We start from the raw sequence: 18,503 nt of genomic DNA, 5'->3' as shown, positions 1-18,503 counted from the left end.
GTAGCAATAAATGTTATGGTTAATTATTTTAAATTTACAATTTAGCACAAGTGTAAAAATAAAGAAAGTGTTATTGTTAAATAAACCAGGAAAAGTCCGCACCACACTGTTTCACTAACTTATTATTAAATCAGAGATTAACTTTGATAATAATTTCTCTTTTCTGTGGTAACTCTTATAAACATCCTTTTCTAAACATATTTTGAAAAAAATAACCTATTTTGTCAAAATAATAGGAAAGAAACAACGTGTTTTTGGGCCAACGATAATCTATTCTTTGGGGCTGTGATATCTAAATTGCATCATTTGTTTATGATTGCACTGGCTACTCATGGCTGCCTGAAGTGTAGAAATACACAGAATCGGTCACATCGACAAACTGATTTTTCGCAGAAAATTGCCATTTTAAACATAGTATAGCCAAACGCTTAGCAATGTATATATTCATACAAAACATTGTTATAGGAGAGGAAAAGAAGTACAATTACACGTTATTCCGTTATAATATAGATGTCGTTCTCGGTTATTTGAAATACTAGTATTTTAAATTCCAATTATTGATAACATAATGTACATATTAATATTTAATGCCAAAAATACAAATACTGTAATTGTGGATTAATTTTAATGATCTCATTAGTTATCGAATACATTGAAATCAATATGTTTCAAGGGAATTCTGTAATGAAAATAAGATTTGCAATTATATTACATTTTCACGTGGTAGGACAACAAATTGAGAATGTCTGAGAGCTGATAAGACTTTGAAAATGTTGGTGGCAATGGTAGTTACAAAGTGGAGTTATGAATTACAATTAGGATAGTGATTATGACTGTACAAAACGAGACTAATAAAATAATGATTGAAAAAATGTATAAATAGTTTATTAATCACCAGTGCAGTACATTTTTATTTAAACTATTACTAAAAATAATTATTTACTAGTAATAATTCAAATTTCAACTTTTATTTTAAAAATCTAACATTAATCATGGTAATAAATTGCAAATAGTATTAATAAATCAATAATCGGGTGATAATTTCATATGATTTACTTTATGATTGTTTTGTTTTCTCATAGGCAGCCAGCAGTCATCATCCATGGTAACACGGAGGGATATGCAGTACCGATATATGAACCAGCACCCGTGGTGGAACATGCCAATGAGGTCAAACTAGATAGGCCCAAACGGACGTCATACACCCAACTATTCAATGAGTTTGCTGGAAAGACAAGTGCGCATGGAATTGCGCACATTGCAGAGAAATCACATGTTCTTCTGCGCATTTTCTGGTTGTTGTTGACCCTTGGTCTGTTCGCCCTCTCTGGTTACCAGGGCTACTATTTGATCTCGGATTACTTAAAAAGACCGACGATCACGCAGATTCAAGTGGTGTCAAAGAGCGACTTGACTTTCCCTGCCATCACTATTTGTAATATGAATCGATTAAGAAGATCTGCTTTGCCAGGAACCCGATTCGAAGGTCTTCTTGAAGTCGATGGTGGAATAGAAGGTGGAGATTACGATTACTCCTGGTGGTTTGATTGGTCCTACGATACGTCATATTCCTCTTCTTCGTCTAATTATTCTTCCTCTTCGTCTAATTATTCCTCCTCTTCTTCCTCCTCCTCCTCCTCTTTATCATCATCGTCGTCTTCTTCCCTATCATCTTACCACAATCTATTTGATTGGTACGACAACTATTATTATGATTCTGATTTCACCTTTGAATACGATCATTATTACGACTGGGGTGACGTGACGGATGAAAACGACTGGCAGGGATTTTATGACAATTCAAAGGCAGACGACTTCAGTGATATACTGGAGGTTACAAGACTGACGAAAGAAGAACTACGTGACCTGGGTCATAACGCCGAGGACCTCATAATACAGTGTACATTCGACAAACGCAGTTGTAATTATACGTAAGTTGAATACTATCAAACTAGTTTGACAAAAAAAAGTGTGATATGCTCAAATATGGCAGTGATATACCCAAATATGGTAGTGATATGACATCATTATGTCCATATATGGGCACATCACACTTTTTTATCACATAAAGTTTGATAGAGTAGAGCTTAACATTTAGTGACCTTTAAAATATATCATGTGGCGCATGTTTTTCGAGAGGAAATCATGGCCCATATGCGCATGCGTAAATGTATGTATTTTCTTAATGATTTTTCAGCATTGTTGCCGGGCAGTGCAGACTTTCTCTCTTAACTTTACCTTAAAAAAGTTTTTTGTTTTTGTTTAGAGAGTTCCACAAGTTTCAGAATAAGCATTACGGTAACTGTTACACATTTAACCACGACGTGAACACTGACTTTTATCCGTTGAGAAAAACAAGTAAATCAGGAGCACAGTATGGTAAATAAAGATTTCATATTTCAATAGAAACTATAAACGTAGAACGGTACATAATAGTGAAAAATTCTCTTACAGTAAATGGTAGAGCCTTATAGCTACCAGTTCTACGACCAAGATCGAAAGTACTATTGCACGTTGTTTGAAATTTATAAATAATATGCAGTAGTTAGAAGATGAATATACAATTTGAATAAGTTCACCAGCATTGAAAACAGCAATTAGTTAAATGTTAACCTTATAAGCTACCAGTTCTACGACCAAGATCGAAAGTACTATTGTACGTTGTTTGAAATATGAATATACAATTTGAATAAGTTCACCAGCATTGAAAACGGCAAATGAAGAGTTTTTTAGTAGCGTGGACGCGACTCTATATAATATAATAGTTCACTATGTCGGTCGGTCGGTCTGTCGGTCTGACGGTCTGTCTGTCGGTCTGTCGGTCAGGTATCACTATGTGTTTTAGCACGCGACTTATGGCTGTTGGCCTTATTTTAAAGAGAAGAGTAGAAACAATGGTACACTGGCTTTATCCAGACTAAATCAATGCTTGGAGACATTATTCTATATTTTCTTATGTTATTTGTTTTTATCAGGTCTTCATCTGACACTGTTTCTGGAGCAACCTGAGTACGTAGGAATTCTTTCTCCAGAAACAGGTGTAAGAATATCGATTCATCCATCCGACATTAAACCTTTTCCGGAAGACGATGGCATCACTGCCAACCCAGGGACTGCTACGTCAATTGGCATACGACAGGTACACAAGAAACAAGAAATATTACTTACTGTACACTCTGAAATATTATAATTAGTAACATCAATAGGGCAAGCATGTCTTCCACCGCAAACGAAGTTTGTTTCATTTTCTTAGAAAGAAAATTTACAAGTGTTGTCAGTGTTTTTAGCTTGTTCTGAGTCCCCTTTCTTAAGACATAATAACACAACATAAAACATATTTGGAGACGAATAATTTGCTGCTAAATTCGTTATACGACAGCAGTTATTTAAATGTTTACCTTTCAGACAGCTATATCCCGTCTACCAGAACCTTATGGAAACTGCACTGTAGATGGATCTGACTCCCAATATAGATCAAGCTCGTTTAACTACTCGACAGCCGCTTGTATCAAATCGTGTGTACAGCAGGAATTATACGGCAAATGTGGTTGCGTTACCGACATCCTGATTGAAGCAGACCAGTGCAGTGTTCTAGATCAAAAACAACGTAAGAATAAGAAAGAAAAAACACAATTACAGATTAAAGCTGATTCACCAGAGATAGACAACTCAATATGACTGCGTAATACGACGGTAATACAAATATAGAATCTATGTTATTATTCCTTATTTCTATTTACCAATGCGGAGCTGACGGGCAGTTTCCGCTTAGGATAGATACACATTCTACAATGGGATAAGCTACGCGGTTTTCCGCTTACCGATACCGCTCGTCTGTGTAAATATTGGCCGTAAGTCCCCCGCGCAACTAGATACGCAGTAACGCACTGTATCATGTATCATCACTTTCAACTTTTATTTAATAACTATAACCAATTTTATTTTAGAGATATGCCGTCAACTTGTTGAGCAACTGTATGAAGAAGACGAATTGGAATGCAACTGTCCACTGTCTTGCACGTAAGTTATGATCCACTTATGGATATCAAACAAAATGATGACTTGCATGCAATATAGTTTTATTCTGAGCAAGTATGAGCAGTCCCATTCCATTTGATATTAATTAAAGTAAGTGGATGGTATCAGAAAAAACGAGCAGTAAACATATTATGTGGTACAGAAACTATCATAAAAGCCTACAATTTTAATTTTTGTTTAAATAACATCAGGGAAGAGTTAAATTACACCCTTCCCTGATTCATTTACATTTACTTATTCTAATATTGTATTAGCATACCAAACTGAATACCGGTAATCTTTATTCCAATTCCATTAATTCTGTATCGTTTGTCTTAAAGGGACACCACTTACGCCATTTCCACCTCGACGTCACTTTGGCCATCTGAACGATATGAGGTAACTGTAATTTACCTTTACCTAACAAACTACAAAGTGATTGAACTTAATAAATGTTTTAGTCTCAACGATTATAGACAACGTCTTATATAAGTCAAAGATGCTCTCCGGGTGAAATGCCATCCCGAGATGAGTAGTAGTAATTAGTACTTGTCTTGTTTATTTTTAATTAATTTATACGTAATACGTAATTTTACTTTCTGTGGACCAGAGATTCCGAAATAAAAGATTGAATGAATGAACGAACGAACGAATGAATGAATGATAAACAGTATAGGCCTTGTTAATTTTGTGTTTTTTTAAATCTTATAAGTTATTCGGTTTTTTTTAAAGGAGCATCTATATTCTAGACTGTTAACAACTAACCTGAATGCTGCTAGGATGTTAACGAATATCGAAACATCAAGGTAATTATTGTATTCATGTATCAGGGCGTGGTTTGTAGAGAGTGTGGTTTGTAGAGGGTGTGGTCAACTGGACTAACCCGAATGCTACTAGGATGTTAACGAATGTCGAAACATCAAGGTAATTATTATTCATGTGTATTAGGGCGTGGTTTGTAAAGGGTGTGGTCAACTGGCTAGGCTAGCGTACAGAAACATCCCCCCAATGTGGTATATTCTCCAACGTGAATAGGCCTATATTATATGTATAATATATTATGTTTTGCCACATTCTCCAGCTGGCCCTATTCTTCAGATGACTTGTGATAGTCAGTTAGAATCTATCTTATGACATCGGGAGAATCGGAAGGTTTTGCACTGTTTATGTGTACGCACTCAGAGAACTAAGATTTACAACTCCATTTAACAAAAACCGTAAATTGGTTTTTCCCTATACCCTATATATATAGGTATTTGTTTGTGTTAATAGGTATTTGTGTGTGTTATATCGGCCAAAATTTAAAAATACCGAAAAACGATTTTCCTCATTATTTTTCTGACATTCTATATGGTATACCAAAAAAAAAGATTTCATTTACTTATTTCACACAGTTGTGTATATTAACTGTTCTGTGCACTCAGGCTATAATAACAATTATTCTATTCAAATACTGTGTTTAACTTAAAGAAAAGGATAAATAACAATGTGTTCTCTTTCAGGAAGAACCTGGTGCGATTGAGATTATACTTTGAAGAATTAAATTTGGAAAAACTAGATCAAATACCTTTGTACACGGTAAAGTATAATGAAAATAAAAAAAGAAATACAATGATTATATATGAGTTAATATCATACCAGCCAGGTTATTTCCATGTGTAATTACCTTTAATTTATATATTTATAAATCTTACTTTTGTTCCTTTAATTTTCCTTAACCGATGTTCCACTAGGCGAATTTGTAACAAAATCAAAAATGTTCATTGTGGCGTGTTGACTGCGAATAAACCATTACAAATGCATAAGCTCATTTGCATAACAACGCACAGCATACCAAACTGTTTAAAATAGAGCTGCAAGGTCCCCGGAAATGACATCTATTGAAACAAAACGTATAAGAGTCTTCAGTACCCCACACCATGGTTGGGGATGAGCAAAGACAATTTGAAAAATAGAGCTGCTAGGTTCCCGGCCGAAAAAAACTTTACATGATTTGAAACAAACTAAGACTCACAAGGACAATAGAGCTTGTCCCCGGAAAGTGCACCTATTCATTGAAATATGAAATTAAATATGAAGTCTCCAGTGCTAGCCCGCCATGGTTGGGACAGAGCTAAAGAATGAAAATAAAGCTAACTCCCAGAATTGCACTTATACTCATTACATAATCACCTATGATAATTATGATAATGTTAAAATGCCAACTATGCAGATCGACTTTAAAAATGTTAGGTGGGGTTTTCTACTTTAAAAAATCGACTTCGTATATGCCTAAGGCCTAGCCCGGCGGCGGAATTAGTATATAAGTTTAGAAGTTGGTCTAGACATCGGCATCATTGAAAATGTTCCATATTTGGTCTTATTTTACTCCCCATTAACCCCATACAAAAACCATCGGAGACAAACTATCTGTTTAAAACATTTTCTGGGATACACACCAAATACCATAAACGATTATTTATAATATATTATAATACAATATGTTGCATGAATCGGATATTTCGCTAGCAATGTAGTAACACACTGATTAATAAAATCAAAATTTAACAGTGTGGCGTGTTGATTGCGAAAGACTAACAATACCATCTTTCCCACTACACCTGTATAAAATCATTTGCATAACAACGCACGGCATACCAAACCGCTTCGTACTTCTGCGATGAATATAAATTCCATTCTAAATACGTAAGGAAGAGAATTATTAATTTCTTTAAAGTTGAGGGCGCCAAGCATACAATTTACGAGATCGAATACAGGTTGAAAAAAAATTAAATAAAAAAAAAGATGTTAAATGTGCTCTCCCTGCCTCAGCACTAAGGCCCTGCCACAGCCTTTTGGGGTCGTTTCCAGCACATCACCAGATGCATTGATATTGTCGCCTCATGATGTGTGGTGGAAAGGGGGACGTTTGATCTGTGAACCCCAAACACAGGTGCTCGCATAGCATTAACTCTATTCCACCGGCCAGCGTGGGAATCGAACCCACGACATGCGTGTTGTTAACACGACGCTCAGGCGACTGAGCCAACTGGTCATTTTTGGTTTTACAAAGGTTAATATGATGCTTATGACGTAATGATGAATTGCGTAATACACGTATAAATAGACTATTATCAGCTGTTCAGTCATGTACGTTGTGGCGTAACGGGTAATGCTCAGGTTTGAGTGCTTTCTGCTCTAGATTGGGTGGATTCGAACCTCTACGGATACAATTTTTTTTAAAATAATAATTTTGTTGTTGTTGAAAGAGCGATATTTACAGGGTTGACAATATCAGGCCTAGGCCTAAACAAGAGTGGATCATTAAAAAAAAAATCAGAAACACATTTGTATGGCATTAAATTGTTAGACAATTAAATATAGACTGCTATAAAACCTCGAAAAGAAGCCCATGTGCTCCTATATTTTTTAATACTCTTGGATGAGCTACTTTTCCAGATATACTGACGCTTTCGATTCCGCCTAGTGAAAAATGAACTTTACATTTGTAATTTTGTAATTTCGTTCCAACGTATTAGATCTAACGTAAAAGCATTAAACGGGTCTCAACGTTTTGATTTTAATGTAAATTTTCATTTCAATTCAGATGCGTATATCAATTGGTTTTTATGGATTTATTTTAACCGTAGTATTTTTTCATCAGATTGAAAACCTTCTTGGTGGCGTCGGAGGATTGCTTGGCTTGTACATCGGTGTTTCAGCCATGACAATCACTGAATTCATCATTTTCTTTTGGAATCTTATTGCGATGACGTGTAAGAAATCAGTCTGCAAGAATTCTATTGAACCAGCATAAAGTGCGAAGAAACCAAAGATAACTCATAGTACAGCATCTTAATGTTTTGAAATAGAGACTATAGTTCAGCATTGCCTGATGAAAAAGAACGAGGAGTAATATTTTTATAATGTTATTCTTGGTATCATGCATCAATTCGTATCACTGGATAATAATAATAAACATGTTCCATTTCGTTCAAATAGCTATTATCATGTAGAGACATTGATGAAAATGTATAGGCACAGCACGACACAACTGAGTTGACAGTACTTTGTTAGTAATACTGTCACGTTTGGCAATTGTTGTAATTTAATATACAAACTATACCCAAACAATAAGTTTAATTTGTATTAGTAGGTAGGTAGGTATACAGGCCTACAGGATTAAATGTATTTTTAATGAGAAAGTAAATGCTATTAATTTTGCATTTACCTGTTAATGTAAAATAAAGAAGCAATTAAAGATGGACGACATTACCATGAGCAATCATTGGCGGGGGAGCAATTGGACTGTTATTTGATTCTGGAAAAATAATCAGACCTGCAAAAGAACACCATCCATTATTTGTCACAACTATTGTGTTTTAATGATATAGTACGATTGCTCGGACAGCATGTGATCTAGTTATAGATTTGATTTAAAGTTTACTTCAATTTGTTCGGAATGAAAATGAATCACAATAGGCCTAAAGTCTTTTCCGGTAATGAAATTGCTAGTCTAATGTGAATAAATTACATGTTGGCGCTATTGGGATATCATTTATATTATATTATAATATATTATAATCAATATTATTATTATACAGTAAATGAAGAGATTTTCAGCATTTCTACTACTACTGTAAAACTTTTTTTGGAGAGTCGGAAAAATTAAAGTGATCATAGCGTAAGGGGCGCTATTTATTTTCCCTTTCACACTTTTTTTCAGCTGCTTGTTTTATAAAAAAACAAATACGAAAAAGTAACGTAAGTAGTCTTGCTGTGCTAAATATTTTATATTATTAACCATTGAACTATTTGGATTGTTATCTATATAAAGATGATAGATTGAATTGCATTGGTAGACCTTGAACGGCATGATAACCTAGCTTACTGTAGCTAGGCTACCGGCCTGCTAGGTAGGCCTACCGTTACCTACTAGGTAGGCCTTAGGTCGTGTATGCCAAATAGTTTTTTAGCTCGGGTGCCCGGCATGCCTAGGCCTACACTAGAAGAGGCTGATAAGGCCTATAGCATGCATAGGCCTATTGCACCTAAACATTTCCGCTTGCACAATTTTGAATTTATATATAATTATTATAATAGGCCTAACTAGGCCTAGAACATTTTTTTTAAATTTTAAATGTATTCATCCATAATTATTTATTATATAGGCCTAGTCTAGGCCTAGCCCTAATTTAAAAAAAAATAAAAGTGGTTACACTTTTCAGTCTTACTTATTTTATATTGTGTCTACCTAATAGGATACATACAGCAAAATGGCAAAACGAATTACGCAAGAGACTTTTGATGCAGTCGTTAAGGAAAACATTGAAGAGTTTGGTATGGAAGGACAAGAAGCTGTGGATGATGTCATTAAACAATTTGAGTCGCAGGGTGTCAACCTCGCAAATATTGTAACTACACTCTACCTCCAAAAAGAGTCAGGGGATAACACAAGCCATCGCATACTTGAATCTATCAACAAAATAGCAAAGATAGTTGACGGTGGAGATTACATTGACGAGGAACTTACAGAAAGTATAAAAATATTCCGAGAGGAATGCGATATTGATTTGGCACATAGAGTATTAGCGGCAGCAAATAATGCTTTTCCAGTTTTATTTTCACTTTGCGAACGTTTTGTTGATGATGAAAGCAGCTTGAAAGAAGTACTAGAAGCTTTATTGTGTTTGTGCAATGGCCAGCCTGATTTAATTACTTTGGAAGCAATAATATTCATGATAAATCACCTGGAAAATGATAGCACAGATGTTACATACTTGATGATTAAAATCACAGGAGTAACATCCATCATGCATGAAATGAACAGACAGAGGTATGTAGCAAATGGACTGATAGAGAAATTATTATCTGTGTTAAAGAAAGAAAATGTGGACTGCAAGATTGTGAAAGAGGCATGTAAGTCACTGAAGACTCTAACACTTGATGATGACATCAGAGCACCATTTGGTAAGGCTCACGAGCATGCCAAGTTGATGGTAGAACTAGGTGCCATTGAGGCCATGTTAGATACATTAAAAAGTAAGTTAATTTGCAGTGATTTAATATTTTAAGATTTTATTTAAACCAATTTACATATTTACTAAGCTTTAAGTTTCAATTTATATTATAACCTAAAATTACATTATATTTCTTATTCAGAACTTTAAAACATAATACAAAATAAAACTTGAAAAAAACATACAGTAACACCATAATAAATTATCTTGTTTTAAAAAAAATTGTTGATAATTGAAAACAAAATTGAATGATTAAATTGTTTTGTAGACCCATTATACCAAGATGAAATCACCTTGATAGAGGTTTGCTCAATGCTAAGCAAACTAGCTGTTAGAAATGAGTTTTGTCAACAAATTGTTAACCTAGGTGGCCTCAAGTTTGTACTTAAGATTCTAGCGGAACATCTGGAATGTCAGGTTAGTGATCATTTAGTAACAAAATCGTTAATTAAAGCTGTACAATAAATGCATTAAACAAATGTAATGTATTTCTCGCTTGCAGACTGAGTAAATTAAAACCACAGTAGCCAATGTGCAGCACTCCTATATGGATCCAAGAGGAATTTGGCTAAAGCTCTGTCTACACTATCAAACTTGATGTGACAAAAAAATGTGATGTGCCCATATATGGACAAGATGATGTCATATCACTATCATTGGAAATATCACCACCATATTTGGATACATCACACTTTTTTTTTTACAAACTAGTTTGACAGTGTAGATAGAGCTTTAGACTATACTACATACATTTATCTCTCTGAAAAAGTAATTACAATTATATAAAATATTTTTATTTACTTTTTTGTAGGAGATTGTGAAACAAGTATTTGCAGTGTTGAAAGCAATAGCTGGAAATGATGATGTCAAAATAGCAATTGTTAATTCTGGAGGCACTGGCTTTATTCTGAATGCTATGTCTAAACACATCAAGCAATCCCAGGTTTGTGTTTTGTACTGTCATGTAAAGCTCTGTCCACACTATCAAACTAGCTTGACAAGTGTGATGTGCCCTCATATGGTAGTGATATGACATCATCATGTCCATATGGCCACATCACATTTTTTTGCCCCATAGTTTGATAGTGTAGACAGAGCTTTAGTACCTGCTACCTGATTGTATATATGTATTGACATACATAGGACCTTGTAGTTTTTTACTCGTCACAGTTTTTGCCAAATTTGCTGCATAGGAACCAAATAATGCCTGGATAAATAACTAAACTAAACAGGTTCTCCATTCTTTCATTCATCTCTCTATTCAATTTTACCTCAAAAATTATTTTATTTATTTAAACTATTATGTAATGTAGTAAACATGTTTGTTTGTGTTCTTCAGGTATGTGCTTTGGGATGTGGTGCAATTGGTGCCATTGTACTTCGTAACCCAAACCATTGTAAAGTGGTGATGGACAGTGACGGGCCTACTGTTATCCTCAAGGCTATGACACTACATCCAAACTCAAAAGCAGTTCAGGTAATCACCATTCTGACTCATTTATAAGCCCATTCCTAGTGATTTATAAGCCCATTCCTTGTCATTTATAAGCCCATCCTTGAATTGAGAATTTGTGATTTTAATCATTCTCTTTCAATAAAGGTGACTTATCTTTCTGTGATGGAATGTCTTGATAACTGAATAACATCCAAACAAACTTGCAGAGAGCTTAATAGATATAATATAGTACAAATTAAGTTATAGTAAAATAAATCTAACTTTAAACTTATCCAGAATATTTCTTGTATAAAATTTCACAATAATGTAATAATTTTCAAGGATTTATGAATTATATATAATTTATTTTTATTCATAGACAAATGCATGCATGGCTATTCGTAACTTAATAGCACGCACCAAACAATACTGTGAGCCTATACTTCAGATAGGTGCTGAAGAGCTAATACAGCAGGCTAGTAAACAGTGTCCAGATGAAGCTAAGGCAGCACTGAGAGACCTAGGTTGCAAAGTGGAACTGATTGAACGTTGGAAGGGCGAGAAAAATGGTGTAGTAAATTAAGGAATGCACAATTGGATGGGATAACAAAGCTTTTTGAAGGGAGTTCAATCAATTATGATTTAATACCCCATTCTATTATGTTAATTGCTTCTGGCGCTCTGGACTTATATTACAATTGTCAACTACATGCTTCTCCTCCAATGGTCATGTCAGCGCACTCTCGTCTGTCCACAACAACTATTAAAATGTGGTAAGCCCCTATTTATCTCAAAAGATGTACTAGTGCTCACAAGCATTATTTTTTTTACAATGGACATAATAGTGTGTATTTTGTAAAAGATCTGTGGTCATCTAGCTTGGAACTACAGTATATAAATGATTCATGCATTTATAATTAATTCTTAATGAATGATAAAGATATGTGGTACAGTGACTTAAATTTTATAAATAAATGTATTAATGTCTATACTCCCAGACGAATGTGTGTTGCTAATTGCTAAATATGCTTATTCTTTTATTATTTATTGCTGTCTGTACAGTACATTGAATTCATGACCAAAATATACAGTATGTTGCAGTGCAATCAATCAGTTTGTATGAAAATAGAATAAAGGTAGCAAAAATACAAAGATTTTGGAGTATTTATTTGATTTAATACATTTATACAGTTTTATACGGTAGGCTCTAATGCATACAACGTAATTATTGGTGGGTTATTGGTAATTTTTACTATATACTTGCACAATCTATGCTCTAGGTTATGACCAAATAGCCATGAGTTTTTTAAGAGATATCTAGTACGAGTCCTTATTGTAATTTAGATATAATCTTGCAGGCCAGTTAAAGTGTACCGAGGGGTTCCCTTGTGGGTTTGAAGGACTTTGATGCTTGCAGGCCAGTTACAGTGTACCGAGGGGTTCCCTTGTGGGTTTGAAGGACTTTGATGCTTGCAGGCCAGTTACAGTGTACCGAGGGGTTCCCTTGTGGGTTTGAAGGACTTTGATGCTTGCAGGCCAGTTACAGTGTACCGAGGGGGGTTCCCTTGTGGGTTTGAAGGACTTTGATGCTTGCAGGCCAGTTACAGTGTACCGAGGGGGGTTCCCTTGTGGGTTTGAAGGACTTTGATGCTTGCAGGCCAGTTACAGTGTACCGAGGGGTTCCCTTGTGGGTTTAAAGGACTTTGATGCTTGCAGGCCAGTTACAGTGTACCGAGGGGGGTTCCCTTGTGGGTTTGAAGGACTTTGATGCTTGCAGGCCAGTTACAGTGTACCGAGGGGGGTTCCCTTGTGGGTTTGAAGGACTTTGATGCTTGCAGGCCAGTTACAGTGTACCGAGGGGTTCCCTTGTGGGTTTGAAGGACTTTGATGCTTGCAGGCCAGTTACAGTGTACCGAGGGGTTCCCTTGTGGGTTTAAAGGACTTTGATGCTTGCAGGCCAGTTACAGTGTACCGAGGGGTTCCCTTGTGGGTTTAAAGGACTTTGATGCTTGCAGGCCAGTTACAGTGTACCGAGGGGTTCCCTTGTGGGTTTAAAGGACTTTGATGCTTGCAGGCCAGTTACAGTGTACCGAGGGGTTCCCTTGTGGGTTTGAAGGACTTTGATGCTTGCAGGCCAGTTACAGTGTACCGAGGGGGGTTCCCTTGTGGGTTTGAAGGACTTTGATGCTTGCAGGCCAGTTACAGTGTACCGAGGGGTTCCCTTGTGGGTTTAAAGGACTTTGATGCTTGCAGGCCAGTTACAGTGTACCGAGGGGTTCCCTTGTGGGTTTGAAGGACTTTGATGCTTGCAGGCCAGTTACAGTGTACCGAGGGGTTCCCTTGTGGGTTTAAAGGACTTTGATGCTTGCAGGCCAGTTACAGTGTACCGAGGGGGGTTCCCTTGTGGGTTTGAAGGACTTTGATGCTTGCAGGCCAGTTACAGTGTACCGAGGGGGGTTCCCTTGTGGGTTTGAAGGACTTTGATGCTTGCAGGCCAGTTACAGTGTACCGAGGGGGGTTCCCTTGTGGGTTTGAAGGACTTTGATGCTTGCAGGCCAGTTACAGTGTACCGAGGGGTTCCCTTGTGGGTTTAAAGGACTTTGATGCTTGCAGGCCAGTTACAGTGTACCGAGGGGTTCCCTTGTGGGTTTGAAGGACTTTGATGCTTGCAGGCCAGTTACAGTGTACCGAGGGGTTCCCTTGTGGGTTTAAAGGACTTTGATGCTTGCAGGCCAGTTACAGTGTACCGAGGGGTTCCCTTGTGGGTTTGAAGGACTTTGATGCTTGCAGGCCAGTTACAGTGTACCGAGGGGGGTTCCCTTGTGGGTTTGAAGGACTTTGATGCTTGCAGGCCAGTTACAGTGTACCGAGGGGTTCCCTTGTGGGTTTAAAGGACTTTGATGCTTGCAGGCCAGTTACAGTGTACCGAGGGGTTCCCTTGTGGGTTTGAAGGACTTTGATGCTTTTAAAATGTATAAAGCTCTGTCTACACTATCATACTAGTTTGACAAAAAGGTGCGATGTCCCCAAATACGGTAGTGATATGCGGGGTGATATGCTTAAATATGGTCGTGATATGACATCATTCATATATAGGCATATCACATTTTGTTGTCACAAAGTTTGATAGTGTAGACAGAGATTTAGATTTATAACACAAATATTGTATTAACTATTATAACTAGTTAATAAAAAAACACTAATGTGCAAACAGCAAGTATATCAAATGATAATTGATAAATAAACTAAAATTCATCTAGACTTCATAAATAGTGTATTGCTAGTATAATATTGCTAACACACATCCTACCACAACTTAATTCTCCCATTACAAGACGAAAGCTTTAAACTAAGTATAATGACTTAAATAGATTTTATTACTGTATATAGCCAGTATTATGAAATCTATTACAAAATACTCAGACTGTAAAACTCTGATGAACAATTTTAAAATGATGACATGACATTTATTGTATTTTATAAATTGGCTATAAAATAATGTCTTCCATGCCAGTATTTACCAAATTAAACAATTTCAGATTTCCAGGGCAACACTATAAAACGTTTTCCTGCACGATTTCAACTTTTAATGACAAGTTGGTTCTCAATAAAAAACAAACTTTCCAGAAAAATGCTGTACAGTATTTATATAATTTTGTTATTTTATTATAACATAATATTTATTCTACAAACAATAATGATTGGAAGTAAAAAAGAAAGTAAAATAAATCGTTTATCATAATAGATATTTTTTTAAAAACTTCCTTGCATTCTTAGAATTATACAAACCTATAAATAGAAGGACCATTATGTAAAATAAAATTGTTACTAGAAAAGAATTTTGTCGTATCCACTTGACCCACTTTGGTTGTCTATCCGCAGACCTGATAATAACAAAAGAATAACAGAATGAAATGGCTATTAATCTCTGTCTACATTATCAAACTAGTATGATATGCCCAAATATGGTAGTGATATGCTTAAATATGGTAGTGATATACATCATGTACATAGGCACATCACACCTTTTTTGTCACATTAAGTTTGATCATGGAGGAAAAGGAGAAACTCAACAGTTCTTTTCAGAACTACTATACGTGGTGTACCGCAAACTTTATATCAACATTTGGTTTCGCCATGCAAACCTTCAACAACAAGGAAAAAATAGATTATTTTTTTCCTCCATGGTTTGATAGTGTAGACAAAGTTTAAAGTTGTTAAGTTGTTTTCAAGTCATATTGCAATCATACAGCATACACTACTGTATTTATCTACATGTAATCAAATCATTAATTTTATGAATTAACAATAATAATTATATTATGTAATATTTACCAATTTCGATAACAATATACAATAAATAAGAAATATGAAACAAGGCAATAGATTTCAGTTTTAAACTCGAACCTCTAAAACTGTTCATTGATAGTGAAAATTTATAAAAGATTATTATTAATATTTCAAAAGACAGAGAACTAATAAAGTATAACACTTACCGTACTTTAGTTTTACTAACAACTTTGCTTCCAAACACAAGTAAATACTTAAGTCTTATAACCTCATTATTTTGTACAACGTAGTATTTTTGTGGAACCTCACCACCCATGCTGTTTGCTGCATATGTCCGTCCCTTTGATCCTGTTTTTGAGTCTATATATAAGACAAAAGAAACATGATTGTATGTGACCAAAAAATGTGATGTGCCCATTTATTATATGGATATGATGATGTCATATCACTACCATATTTGTGTATATCACTACCATATTTGGCCACATCACACCTTTTTTTGTCAAACTAGTTTGATAGAGTGTAGACAGAGCTTTAGAAATAGTAAAAAATACCAATAATAATAATATTGACCTTTAACTTGACATTTGACATCTGGGTGGTCAATCATCTCACATACCGCTACACAACTCAAGCTTTCTCCTAGATTACTGCTATGCCAGCCTTTACATGTTGGACTATATGGTAACGATATGCTCAAGTCACTTGATAGGTATGTGCCTTCACCAAATAATGATGTCTGCATTGAAAACAAATACAAATTAGAATAGGAACAATACTTGTGTTGCATATCACCCAACAAAAATAAAAGTGTACCTACCTGATATTGAGTATAAGTAAAGTGTACCTTGCTGATATTGAGTAAAAGTAAAGTGTACCTTGCTGATATTGAGTACAAGTAAAGTGTACCTTTTTACTTGTTCATATAGATTAAAAGTACTTGTTTCTTATTGAGCGTACCTTGTTCATATGTGAATGAAGACCATTATGTAAGATTGAGTAAAAGTTTTCCAGGCGACTGCCATGGTAAGCATAAAGCAAGTCCTTTGATTGCCGCAATCTGTTAAACTTCTCTTCACTCGCTGTACAATATTGTACCTCAAATACATAGTCTGGTTTCACTTCATAACTGGCTTCTCCCGTTAATTCTAAAATATTTTGAAACTGACGACAAAAAAACAATAGTTATAATTAAAATGGTGAATATATTTTATTTTCCCACTGTTTATATGTTTAAAAGTATTCAAATTTTAATTAATGTTGATACTTTCTAAATTTGCTAACCTATCAACAATAAGCAACAAACAAGAATTGAACTGCAATGGTAGAAACTGTATACAGTATTTACAGAAACAGGAGATTATAGCAAAACTGTTGTTGTACTGATAGTTTACAATACCTGCTTTGTGTCTTGAGTTTTTAGACTAAATGTTTTAGTGTCTATCACCCAATTTAATAGTTGGCAGGACTGTTCAGGAATTTGATTTGCTTTCAAAGCATCTGGCACCAATTTCAGGTTAGGTATATCTCTGGCAACATTTTCCTAAAAAAAAGTTATAAGTCATGATATATCTATATATAAAGTTTAAGTATATAGAGTTTGAATATATAATATATAAAAATAATAACTGTGTATAAAGTTTGTGGATTAAAAGAACACATCCAGGTGCATATAATTTGTAGCATTTAAATGATAAACATAAATTAAGAATAACATACAGTTGATATACTTTAAAGTCAATAATATTAATAATTAATACATTCTCGATTATTACAGAATAAATCAATTAAAATTATGTCTACTGAGGCTTACTAGGTTCTCAAAATCCTTCTCCCCATTTGTATCTATGAAATCTGATGGAAATGGTCGAAGTACAGTATCATGCCGATACGTAAATAATGCAGCAGAAAAGAGGCTCCAAAGCAGGTCACATGATACTGCATCTGATGAAATATGCTGCACAATTTTATTCTTTAATTCATCAGTCATGTTTATCATCACTGAAATGTAAATGAATATGAATAAAGTACGAGTGGAAATAAAAAACTTTTAAACTAAACAGATCCGTAGTAGATAAGAAAAGTAATGTCACATCTGATTATAATCATAATAATTTAAGTTTAAATCATACTCATAGGCTAGGCCTGGGTAACTAAATGTGATTGTGTATCGTACGATGGTACGAGTTGGCTGGATGTAGGGGATTGGCCGGCCGTCACCCTTTTACTACTGATGGGTGATGATACTGATTGTAAGCCTAGGCCTAGCTAGGCCCTAGTAGTAGTAGGCTAGGCCTAGGCCTAGCCTAGCCTAGCAGCTAGTCATATAAAGATTGGATAGTAGATTCAAATCAATATTTCTATTATGCTCTAAGCATAGGCCTAAGACCTGAACATATATAGCATAAGTATGACACAGTGAAACATTTTGAATATCTTTTTTAGGTACAAAAGATTCTTACCAACCAAGCAAGCTATTTCGCTGCCACACGTCGTGTTATTGTTTTCATTATTTTTTTTCTGTAGTTCAAATGCGCCCTCTATAGTTAGTAAAAAGTTTCTAAAAAGATACACACCTCCAACAACACTTTGATTATTATCATAACCAGACAAAGTTTCGGGTACTAATTATGTTAATACGATTTAATCCAATGCTCACAAAGACACCACAACAAAACAAACAATAGGTACAAAATAATATACACATCTTTTATTGCAAATAAGTAAACCTAGTATGTATTTCAACATATAAAAATAAATTC

At 35.0% G+C, this 18,503-nt stretch overlaps 3 protein-coding genes across 5 annotated transcripts; 2 read left to right on the top strand and 1 right to left on the bottom strand.

The window, feature by feature from the left end:
- Window positions 1-1,284: 1,284 nt before the first annotated feature.
- LOC140063010 (epithelial sodium channel subunit beta-like) lies at window positions 1,285-7,984 on the top strand (the record flags this gene model as incomplete). Its single annotated transcript, XM_072109439.1, has 9 exons — window positions 1,285-1,931; window positions 2,267-2,379; window positions 2,976-3,139; window positions 3,406-3,607; window positions 3,948-4,020; window positions 4,359-4,416; window positions 4,750-4,823; window positions 5,520-5,595; window positions 7,661-7,984. Coding segments are annotated over 9 exons (1,560 nt in total), but the record flags the coding sequence as incomplete, so codon positions are not given.
- A 746-nt stretch (window positions 7,985-8,730) lies between these two features.
- LOC140062544 (armadillo repeat-containing protein 6-like) lies at window positions 8,731-12,576 on the top strand. 2 transcript variants are annotated; one of them, XM_072108805.1, is made up of 6 exons: window positions 8,731-8,760; window positions 9,258-10,038; window positions 10,285-10,433; window positions 10,828-10,959; window positions 11,356-11,493; window positions 11,831-12,576. In XM_072108805.1, the coding sequence occupies exons 2-6, from the start codon at window positions 9,273-9,275 to the stop codon at window positions 12,032-12,034; spliced, it is 1,389 nt and encodes a 462-aa protein (XP_071964906.1). In that variant the 5' UTR covers window positions 8,731-8,760; window positions 9,258-9,272; the 3' UTR covers window positions 12,035-12,576. The 2 variants fall into 2 exon arrangements, with proteins under 2 accessions (XP_071964906.1, XP_071964907.1); XM_072108806.1 differs by lacking the exon at window positions 8,731-8,760 and adding an exon at window positions 8,920-8,935.
- A 25-nt stretch (window positions 12,577-12,601) lies between these two features.
- LOC140062546 (protein mono-ADP-ribosyltransferase PARP16-like) lies at window positions 12,602-18,247 on the bottom strand. 2 transcript variants are annotated; one of them, XM_072108808.1, is made up of 7 exons: window positions 18,208-18,247; window positions 17,555-17,742; window positions 17,141-17,284; window positions 16,702-16,905; window positions 16,315-16,480; window positions 15,948-16,101; window positions 12,602-15,335 (listed from the first exon to the last, which is right to left on the bottom strand). In XM_072108808.1, the coding sequence occupies exons 2-7, from the start codon at window positions 17,738-17,740 to the stop codon at window positions 15,188-15,190; spliced, it is 1,002 nt and encodes a 333-aa protein (XP_071964909.1). In that variant the 5' UTR covers window positions 17,741-17,742; window positions 18,208-18,247; the 3' UTR covers window positions 12,602-15,187. The 2 variants fall into 2 exon arrangements, with proteins under 2 accessions (XP_071964909.1, XP_071964908.1); XM_072108807.1 differs by having other exon boundaries at window positions 18,204-18,232.
- Between the last annotated feature and the right edge of the window lie 256 nt (window positions 18,248-18,503).

This window comes from Antedon mediterranea, chromosome 11, assembly GCF_964355755.1.
Source record: "Antedon mediterranea chromosome 11, ecAntMedi1.1, whole genome shotgun sequence".
Classification (NCBI taxonomy): domain Eukaryota; kingdom Metazoa; phylum Echinodermata; class Crinoidea; order Comatulida; family Antedonidae; genus Antedon; species Antedon mediterranea.
This window is presented reverse-complemented; position numbering and strand designations above follow the sequence as displayed.

Coding starts and splice junctions, on each gene's coding strand:
- LOC140062544 (XM_072108805.1), top strand. CDS start 9,273: ATGGCAAAACGAATTACGCAAGAGACTTTTGATGCAGTCGTTAAGGAA. Junction 10,039..10,284: donor CATGTTAGATACATTAAAAA/GTAAGTTAATTT, acceptor ATTGTTTTGTAG/ACCCATTATACCAAGATGAA. Junction 10,434..10,827: donor CGGAACATCTGGAATGTCAG/GTTAGTGATCAT, acceptor ACTTTTTTGTAG/GAGATTGTGAAACAAGTATT.
- LOC140062546 (XM_072108808.1), bottom strand. CDS start 17,740: ATGATAAACATGACTGATGAATTAAAGAATAAAATTGTGCAGCATATT. Junction 17,285..17,554: donor AGAAGGATTTTGAGAACCTA/GTAAGCCTCAGT, acceptor ACTTTTTTTTAG/GAAAATGTTGCCAGAGATAT. Junction 16,906..17,140: donor AAACTCAAGACACAAAGCAG/GTATTGTAAACT, acceptor TTTTGTCGTCAG/TTTCAAAATATTTTAGAATT.